We start from the raw sequence: 11,167 nt of genomic DNA, 5'->3' as shown, positions 1-11,167 counted from the left end.
CTGCTGCCCTGTTTCAGTACATGACAATGTATTTAAGTTAATCCAAACACCTTTTAACACCAGTTACGATAAATACAATTTCTGAGTCTCGGAGATAGCGTGCCTCTGTATTTGGACCAAGCCGTAAGGCGAAGTACAGCTGTGGTTTGAAGCGGGCCATTAGCGATGGCGACGGCGAGGAATAGTAGCCGGCACATGTTCCCGTGAGTAGGGACGGAATGTCCCCTCTCTTTCTCCAGGTTCATAGAAGTCGACAGTCAAATGGTTCCGCCCATCGCTTCGACTAGTATGTGGACCGTTACTACATGTGAAATTCGTTAATACGTCCAGGGTCTTAGAAATGAGGGTCTATGTCAGGGGCTTTACACGATGATTGCAAGAACACAGACCGAGTCAAGTCCTCGATTCCGGGCGAATTGTCGAACAAGACGTTTGAAATTTTCTCGGACGTTTCCTCTTCCGCTGTACATCGTCGGCGGATTATACTCGACTTGTAAGGACGACATTTCAATGACCAGTGAACAACCGATACAGTGAGAAGACAAGTATAAAATGAAACCCAATTGCCCGACCGGAGCCTCGATTAAACAAAATGAACTTAATGATATTGAAGAACAACTACAAAGTTTCTGACCGGTGTGCAAGTTTGGATGATAAGGTGCCACCTTCTCAGATATTCTCAAGAAAACGCCCCCTTTATAGACAAAGCCGCACATACCGTAATGTCCTTCTCTTATACGAGTCGAGACGAGTCGTTGTTAAACGAATGTATCCCGATGCCAACAGAGCCGCGTCAGGTAAAGGAGAGGTCGTCGATTGGGAGGCCGCAAGGGGACGGCATTTACAGAGCCAACTACAATTCGAGTTTTCTCTCGCAGACTTCAATTCTGGAACCAACAACTGCTCAACTTATTTAGCGCATAGGATAGACCCGGTCGCAGCTCGCGCCGTTGCAACCCCATAACAGACTTCATAGTTCGACGGCCAGAGCAGAAACCCAAGCAACTACAATAGATTAACGAGGGGGGGGCACTTTACTGACCGTTTTCCCTTGTCATCTAGAAGGGGACTCTGTCTATATTTGGCATGATTAATCTGGCCGGTATGCCATTACACCTCACTTATGCGCCGGCCCACATCAACTGACCATTCATCAACCCTGCCTAGCCATTCCAGACTGTCTTGAATATCTGCGCCACCAACTGCGTTGTTTCAGTCTTAAATCTGTTGGCCGTTTGCCGAGCCCCAACGAGCGTTAAGAATGGGCCCGATGCGTCATCATAACTCTGAAGTAGGCTTTAACAGTCTAGTCTAGGCTTATATGAATCGAACCATGCCTGACACTCATTCAGCGGAGTCGGTCAAGGCCATTTAGACGCGCGCGGGTAATTCATGAAAGTGATCCAATCCACAGAATCCACAGAATCCACAGAATCCACAGCTTAACCTGGCTTAGGCAGGTTCTTTCTCAGCCAATCAAGGGACAAGTACTTGGCGCCTCAGGCTACGATGCTGATTGGCTACAAATCAATCGGTCAAACGAAACGCTGTTCAACAGATAACTTCATTTCCAATCGCCATTTCGCCAGAGCTGCACACAACAAACTCAAAACAAGAACATTTTGCTGCATCCTCCCGGTGCTGCTTCATCCTCGGCACCATCTTCGTACCACAATGACCCTTACACCGCCCTCACAAAAGGACCCGGTTTCTGAGAAGGACTTCAGATTTCTCCCCCTCGGGATTCCTTGCGAATGGGCCGAGTCTTATCACCCAGGTGGCCTACATCCTATTCATTTTGGTGACGTCCTGAATGATCGTTATCGCATCATCCGAAAGCTTGGTAACGGGTCGTTCGCGACAGTGTGGCTGGCGCTTGATTTAACGTGTGTATTTCACTCATGAATCCCAACCGCTTCTCTGTCATTATGATTACCTATACCCATACTAACCGTCGACTATCAACCATAAAGCGCTACCCGGTATGTAGCTTTGAAGGTTCACAGAGCTGGACTGGACGAAAGCAGGCAGCTGCAGATTCAGTCCATGCTGGCTACTAAGGCACCACATGACCCTAACTCTAGATTCGTTGTCACTCTTCTGGATTCCTTCACCCATAAGGGGCCGAATGGGAGCCACTTGTGCCTTGTCATTGAACCAATGGGCCCTAGTGTGTCCGCCATTCTCAACGCTCCCATCGAAGACTATGACCCCCTGAATCCCCAACCTCGACGGTTTCCCAAAGATCGTGTTAAGCGAATCCTCCGGCAGGTCCTCTTAGCTCTCCAGTTTCTCCATGGTAACGGTGTTGTACACGGTGATCTACAGTCTGGGAACATACTCTTTGCCATCAAGGACCTAAGCTCGGTCAAACCCGAAGTCCTTTCACAAACCGCCACAAACTCACGAATCGAGCATCTTCAAAGGACTGATGGGAAGGTTGACCTATGGGCGCCCAGCTATCTGGCTGTGGGCATGCCACTGTCCGACTTTGTTCTGGAAGGAGATGACGAGATCGTGAAGATTATTGACATGGGCGGGGGTACGTATCTTCACTGCTCCGTCCCATTCGTAAGCAGATAATTACTAAAACTTTGCAACAGCCTTCATGGAGAGCAACCCTCCTGATAGGGTCGTGACTCCGGCTTCCCTCAGGGCCCCAGAATCAATTCTTGGTTGTTCCGTCGGAAAGGGCATTGACGTCTGGAGCTTCGGGTGCATTCTCTTCGAGCTTCTAACAGGATTGCCACTATTCCAGATACCGCCCCTGAACGACAGTGATGAGTTGATTAACGATGATCACCTGATCCAACTCACTGACATTATTGGGCCTCTACCTGAGGGCCTACTCTTGCGATGGACGCGAGCTAGCAAATACTATGACGCCAATGGTGGGCGGCTCGATGCCTGGCCCTGGGACTTCGACATGCATGAGGGCTCTGACGGAGGATCAGACACTCGCCTTTCGAATAACGGGGAGAATGAAAGTGACACAGAAAAGACTGAAGACGAGTCCGCCGATGACGACATGGATGACTGGTCCGTTGGAGAACGTGACCCACCCAAACCTCACGACTCATTAGAGGTTCTCTTCCATACGAATAAAGCACCGGACATTAGTGAGGAAGAAGAGAAGATGATTGTGTCGCTACTAGTGCTCATTTTCCGATATAATCCCCATGAGCGGCCGACTATCACCAAACTGCTTGATCATCGGTGGTTTAACAAAGCCTAAACTGAAGACTAGATAGAAAGTATATTAAAATAAAATTAGATTAAGAATATAAAATGGAAAAAATACTAGATTTATAAAAGAAAGAATGATAGATATAATACTTAGTTAAATAGTAAGATTATAATAATTTAGAAAATATATAAGAATCTTTTAAATATTTATAAAATTATTTTAATTTAGTTATTTAGTTTTATTAGAATCAATAATAAAAAACCAAAAAATAGAAAAGTCTAAGATAATATTCGCTTAATTAATAAAAGTAGTCGACTAATTTATTTTATTAAAAGTGTTAAAATATAACAATCCTTCCTATCAATATGCCAATAAATAACTAAAAGTTCTTAGGTTTATATCCTAAGATAGATTGAAAGATATTTAAATAATATTTATAAAGATAGATAACTATAACTTATTAGATCTTATTAATTATAGAATCAAACTATAGTATTAAAAGCTAAAGAGTTAGTCTCTTTATTTCTAAGCTTATAGTTATAAGTATAGTCTTATATAAAACTATATTATATAAGATCATTAGAATCTTTTATAATCTATAGATAGTAGCTTACTATAGCTTATTATAATCTATAATCTCTAGCTTATAAGTAGCCTTTATCTTATTTTTATATAATATCCTTTCTATTTTTTATATTTATTATAAGGTTTTTGATAGTAGCTTATTTTCTAGCTATAATATAATATTCCTTTCTTTAAGGTTAATATTTTAAAGACTTAGTTAAATATTTAGATATTATCTATCTAATAGGTTCTAAAACTATATTCTTTACTTCTTTTAAGATACTAACACTATATTAGATTATATAGAGAAATCAAAACTAAAATTAAGAAAATCTTTAGCCTAACTTATTCTTACTGTCAATATCGAACTTTCTAAAAATCTAACTAAAATATTTTATACTTATTGTTTTAAGTAGAATCTTACTTATTATATAGTAAGTAGCTTTTCTTATTGTTTTAAGTATATTTATTTAAGTTGCTTTTATAATAGTATCTTTATAGCCTTCACCTTTATATAACTAGCCTTTTAACAAAAGAAAATCAAATAAGAAGAGATAGATACTAAAGAAGTACTCTTTACTTTTTAAATATAATTATCTATAGCTATCAGCCGTCTAGCTTATCTATACTATATAAAGAAGATAGTATCTAAAAAGTATTCTAAAGCTTTTTAAAGAAGGATATAAAAGTTAGATAAAGAGGATAAAATAGTTTTTTTTATCTTTATTTAAGAATAGTTTATAGTAGATAACCTTCGTTTACTAAATATTTTGAATAATATAAACTAATCTTTTTTAAGCTTAAATAATGAATTTGCTTTTATAGGTTTGTTAGTAAAAGATTTTGATAAAACTAAATAACTAAATTAAAGTAATTTTATAAGTATTTGAAAGATTTTTATATATTTTCTAAATTATTATAATCTTATTATTTAACTAAATATTATATTTATTATTTTTTCTTTTATAAATCTAATATTCTTTCTACTTTATATTCTTAGTTTGATTTTATTTTAATATTTATTTAAAGTTTTATAGATTTATATACTAGTTTTAAAAGTAAAATATAAAAAATAAAGTATATTTTTATAGTTTTAGATAATAAGAGTTTATAGTTAAGTTTTAATATTTTCTATTTGATTTTAAATAGTTTAAGTTTTTTATAATTTAATTTATCATTTAATTATTTTATTTTTATATTTTATTATATAAGATAGACTTTATCTTCTTTTTTAAAGAATGGTTTCTTTATTTTTTAAAAGTTATAATACTTTAACATTTATTTTCTAATAAATACTAACTAATTTCTTATTTTTTGATAAAGCTATTAAAGTTATTTTACTATAAATATTGCTTTTTCTGATTTTAGTTTTATTTTAATTAGATAGCTAAATTTTAGGTTAAATCTATAGTTTATATAAAATGATAATATTTTTGTTAACTTACTAATTAATATATTATAATTAAATTAAGCTATTAATAATAATATAATTTAATTATTTTGTTTATAATTAATATAATATTAAAAATATTATTTAATAATTTAATTTAATCTTTTTGTTTGTCTATTAGTCTTAAAATGTTAAACTATAGATAGCTTATAGTTAGTTTCTAATTATATTATAAATGATTGTTAGAATTTTAATATAAATAGCTTATTTTAATTTAAAATTAATTTTTTTAATAGTTTATAATTAGCTATAACTATTTATAAGAATATATATACTAGTTTTTTAATATTATTTTTTTTTATATAAAATAAAGTATATATATTTTATAAATTTATCGATAATTATAAAAATATTATTATACTTAACTTTTGTTAATAATTCTTTTAATAATAAAAGCTTTATTATAAAGTCTTATAAGATTGATTCTTATAGTTATTATATAACTAATAATAATTATAATTTTCTATAAAGTTTATATCTACTATTTTTGTTTTGTTTATAGATACTATATTTATTTAATACTTTTTTAATTTTATTTTTTATATAAAAAAAGTTATACTTTTTTTATATTTATTTAAAAGTTTTTATTATTTTTATATATTTAAATTTTATTAGCTTATAATATATTTTAATAAGTTCTTTCTATAGTTTTAATAATATATATATTTTCTTTTTATATTTATATTATTTTTATTTTATATTATTAGTTTATACTAATCTTAAAGGAATTTATATATTATATTTATATCTTAATAATTTATATACTTTTTTAAGTTTCTTTTGCTAAATATTATTTAATTCTATCTTTAAAAGTATATTAATTTATTTTTCTATTTATATTAAAATTTTATCTAGATTTATTATTAAGATAGTTTATATTTTTTTTGATATTTTTTAATAATAGTTTATTTGTTAGCTTAAAGTATCTACTCTACTATTTTCTAATTTTTTTTAATAGATAATCTAAAAGTTAAATTTTAATAGTTTTTCTATCTATTTTATTTATCTTTTATTAAGTTATTTTATAATTATAAAATAGATAAAATTTTTATAGTTAGTATAAATAAGTACTTTATAAAAAGTTTTAAATAAATATTATCTTTATTTTCTAAATACTTTAACTATAATTATTAACTTTTTATTATAAATTTGGTAATTTAGCTTTAGACTATATAATTTTTTTAAAAAGAATATTATAAAGTATAGTTGATATTTATTATCTTTTTATTTTAATTATCTTTTAAATATAAAGTTTAAAGTATCTATCTTTATTTTATATTATCTTATAAAGTTAAGATTTTATAAAATTAGTTTAAATAATATTTATTATTTTAAGATATTAAATATAATTTATACTTTATTATTTTATATAAAGGCTTTATCTTTCTTAATAAGGTTTATAAATAATATAATAATTTTGCTATAGTTTTTAATAAACTTTTAATAAAAATTAAAAAATCTTAAAAATCCTTTAACCTTTTTAATTATAGTTGATTTTAGCTATTTTTAGATAGCTTGAATTTTACTTTTTTATATATTGATTTATCTTAATTTTATTATATAATTAAGGAAATTGATTTTTATAGTATAAAATATATTTTTTTTAAGGTTTACTAATAGGTTGGCTTTTTATAGTTTTAATAATATTTAGTATATATATATTTGATACTATTTAAGTATCTTTAAGTATATTAAGATATTATTTAAGTAAATAATAATAAAAATATTCAAAAATTCTTATAAAATATAATTAATTATAGCTTAAAAACTAGCTAATATATTAGTCAATCTAAAAGATATAACTAAGTATTTATAATACTTATATTATATATAAAATACTGTTTTTTATTTATCTTCTTCTTTGATTCTAATTAAGTTATATACTTTTAAAAGGTTTAATATTATAAATATAATGATATTATATAATCTATTCTATAGTTTTAATATTAAAGATAGTAGATAGTAGTTTTTTATTATAATATTGTTAAGTTGTTTATAGTCTATATATAAGTATAGTTTATCTTCTTTTTTTAATATAAATAAGATTAAATATTTAGCTAATAATATAGATAATTTAATATAGCTTTTTCTAAGGTTTTTATCTAAATATTTTTAAAATACTTTTAATTTAATTTTATTAAGTTTATATATTTTGTAGAATTTTAATTATATTTCTTTTTTAAGTAGTATTTTATAGTTTTATTTATTATATTATAGTAGATCTATCTTTAATTCTTCTATAAATAACTTAGTATATATTTAATATTTTTATAAAATATTTTATAATTATCCTTCCTTTTTATTGATTATAAGCATTATCATTTACTCTTATAATTTAATATCAATATTCGATTTATTAATAGCTTCTTTAAGCTTACTTAAAAGTATTAAAATTATTATATCTTTTTTATAAGTTAAGTCTTATCAGAATTTCTATCTAATAATTTATAGTTATTATTCTTCCTTAAGTATTGATAAATCTTATAAGAGTATATTACTCTTCTAATATAGATAGCTATTAATTTAGTTGATTTAAAAATTACTCTTTTTAAACTATAATAATCCTAATAATACTAGATATCTAATAAGATTTATTATATTAAATTAGATTCTTTTTTATTTTCCTTATATTTTTATTTATAATTTGTTTATTTTCTTATTAACTATTTTTTTATTATAGATAACTTTTTCTTTATCAGTTATTATAAGATTATAAAAGTCTTTTTTATATCTTTATTTTAGATAATATTTATTAATAAATATTAATAATAGATAATTTTCTTATATTTTATAATCTATAATTATAATAATATTATATTCTTTAAGATTTATTTTAATATATAAATAGTCTTTTTATACTTTTAAACTTTATAAAAACTTAATTTTACTATTTTTCTTTTATAATTTCTTTATAATTAAAATAATTCTTTTTCTAAATCTTTCTTATATTTTTTAATAATCTAAAAAGTTAATAAACTTCTTTATTATTAATCTTGATAATGTTTATAAGTTTTAAGAATATTCATTATTCTAATTTCTTTACTAATTATATCTAAGATTTAATTTTTTAATTATTTAAATGTTTATATTGATAGTAAAGATAGTCTTTCTTTATTATTTTTATCTTATATTATTTTTATAATATTGATGATTTGTTTGTCTAAATATTTATCTTACTTTTTTTAACTTTACTTTTGATTTTAAATTAAGCTAAAGTCTTTCTAAATTTTTCATTTGATATAATAATAGATTTTAATATAGCTTATAAATTCTTATAATTCTTTAAATATTTAGTTAGCTACTTTCTAGCTGATTTTCTAAATATACTATTTAAATATAATTTATTATAAACTTTCTAATTTTTAATTGATTTCTTTAAGTTTTATTGTTTTTATATATTAGTATATCTATTCTTTGATTATATTATATAGTATTTAATTCTTTATTTATTTAGTATATAATGGCTTTTCTTTATTTAAGTTAAAAATGTTTAATTATTATATAATTAAAGTAAATTATAACGAGTTTTGTCAGCTTCTTATATATATATAGATATAATATAATATTCTTAGTTTATATTGATTATAGATGCTATTAATTATATTATTCTTTAGCTTTAAAGATTATATACTATTTATACTTAAGTGTTTGATAGTTTTTTTAATACTTTGTTTTATATTTTGTTAGATATTCTTCACTTAGTTTAAAGATAGTTAGTCTAGCCTCAATAGTTTGTTTTAAGATATACTAATATTCTATCTCTACTTTTCTTAATGCTTATATAATTAGTTTATTAGTATATCTTCTTGAAAAGAAGTTATTTTTTATTTTCTTTACTATATATAATATATATTAATTATAAATATATATTATCTATAATAAGATATAATAGTCTAAATTCTAATAATCTAATAGAAAATCTTCTTTAAATATTGTCAAAATTCTTAGTTAATTAGCCTATTCTTAGTATATCTAATATATTATGATTCTTACTAATATAACTTTATTATTAAGTTTATATAATATTAAATATAATATATATCTATCATTAGTTTCTAACTTATAAGCTAATAATAATACTTCTTTATTTATAGATTCTAGTAAAGATATAATTTCTTTAAACAATATTTCTTTTATAAATATTGGTATATTATTCTTTATATTAAAAGTTTTGTTTTATAATTAAGCTTTTGATTCACTATCTTTAGCTACGTTTATACTATAGATCTATTATACCTTCTTATAGTTATATTAAGATAGTATAATGATAGTTTTCTATTAGCTTAATAGTTTAAGATACTATCTAATACTTTCTTTATCTAACTTATATTTTTCATACTTATCATTATAATAATATATCTAGCTAAAAATATTATATAATATTATATTTACTTATTATTTAGATTCTATAAGCTTTTTAGATTCTTTATACTCTTAAATATAATATCCTTTCTTATTATAATTATAATATTATATATCCTTCTTATTTTAAATTCTCTTTTATTATCTTTTTTAAAATATATTAATTTTTATAAGTCTTAAATAATATCTATAAGCTATACTTTATAGTTTATTATTATATTATACTTACTTTTTATTATTAGCTTAATATATTAGCTTAAATATTTAGTTTTTATAAGACTTTTTCTTAAAATATCTTTTATATAGTTGGTTGTCAATTCTTATAGCTATTACTATAAAATCTATAAAATCATTTAGTTTTTTATATTTAGATAATTTATTTTTTATATTATCCTTTAATTTTATATAGAATATTATTATAAGAAAATCGTTAGATTATAATAATTTAGATAAAATTTATTAGAATTTAAATAAATATTCTAAAGTAGATTCTTTTTATTTAATAGTTGATAGTTTTCATTTAATAATTCTTTTTTTATTAAAGTTTTTAAATACTATCTTAATAGCTTCTTCAAACTTTTTATAACTTTTGAAGATTTCTTTAGTTTCTTTATTTTATTTTTTTAAGTTTTTATTTTTAAGATAGTTTCTAAAAGTTAGTTTAAACTAGTTAAGTATATTTTCTATAAATAAGTTAATTATTAAAAGTATCTTATTATACTTTTATATAACTTCTACTATATCTATATATAAGTAAGCTTTAACTTAAGTTAAGAATCTTTAAAAAGTTCTTTTTTCTTTATTATAAAAGTTAAGTTTCTTTATCTTTACTACTTTCATTTTTTTTAACTTAAGAATTGTTTTAAGTTATATAATTTTATTGACTATATCTTATATTATGACTATTAGTCCTTTAGTTGTTAATGTTAGTTAAAGAGGATTACTATTAGATAAGCTTAGTATTGATAGGGTAGTAGTAGATACTATTATGACTATAGAGATATTATTTAAAAGTATATTATCAACCTATTAAATAAAAGCTTTTAATATATAATGATTCTTTTTATTAGTATGTTAATAGATAACTAAAGGTTTTTAAGTTTATATTTTAAGATAGGTTGAAAGATATTTAAATAATATTTATAAAAATAAGTAATTATAATTTATTAAATTCTATTAATTATAGAATCAAACTATAGTATTAAAAGCTAAAGAGTTAGTCTCTTTATTTTTAAGCTTATAGTTATAAATATAGTCTTATATAAAATTATATTATATAAGATCATTAAAATCTCTTATAATCTATAGATGGTAGCTTATTATAGCTTACTATAATCTATAATCTCTAGCTTATAAGTGGTCTTTATCTTATCTTTATATAATATCCTTTCTATCTTTTATGTCTATTGTAAGGTTCCTGGCGGCGGCCTGTTTTCTGGCTATAATATAAAAGAAAAAGTATAATTGATTATTTACTTTTATTCTTTTAGTTTATTAATACTTTTTAAACTTTTTTTAATTATTTTATATTCTTTATCTACTATCTTTACTTTCTAACAATATAAGTATATTAGATAAGCTATATTAATATAAAACTAATATTA

General features: G+C 24.5%; 1 protein-coding gene across 1 annotated transcript; it reads left to right on the top strand.

Annotated features, from left to right (window-relative positions):
* Positions 1-2,160: 2,160 nt before the first annotated feature.
* Positions 2,161-3,235, top strand: UCRPA7_8707 (putative serine protein; the record flags this gene model as incomplete). The annotated part of the gene is made up of 2 exons (XM_007921218.1): positions 2,161-2,542; positions 2,604-3,235. 2 exons carry the CDS (start codon positions 2,161-2,163, stop codon positions 3,233-3,235), a joined length of 1,014 nt encoding a protein of 337 aa, XP_007919409.1.
* Between the last annotated feature and the right edge of the window lie 7,932 nt (positions 3,236-11,167).

The sequence above is a fragment of the Phaeoacremonium minimum genome (assembly GCF_000392275.1).
Source record: "Phaeoacremonium minimum UCRPA7 unplaced genomic scaffold PA7_03_scaffold_604, whole genome shotgun sequence".
Classification (NCBI taxonomy): Eukaryota; Fungi; Ascomycota; class Sordariomycetes; order Togniniales; family Togniniaceae; genus Phaeoacremonium; species Phaeoacremonium minimum.
Note: the sequence above shows the minus strand (reverse complement) of the source record. Positions and strands in the feature narration are given on the sequence as shown.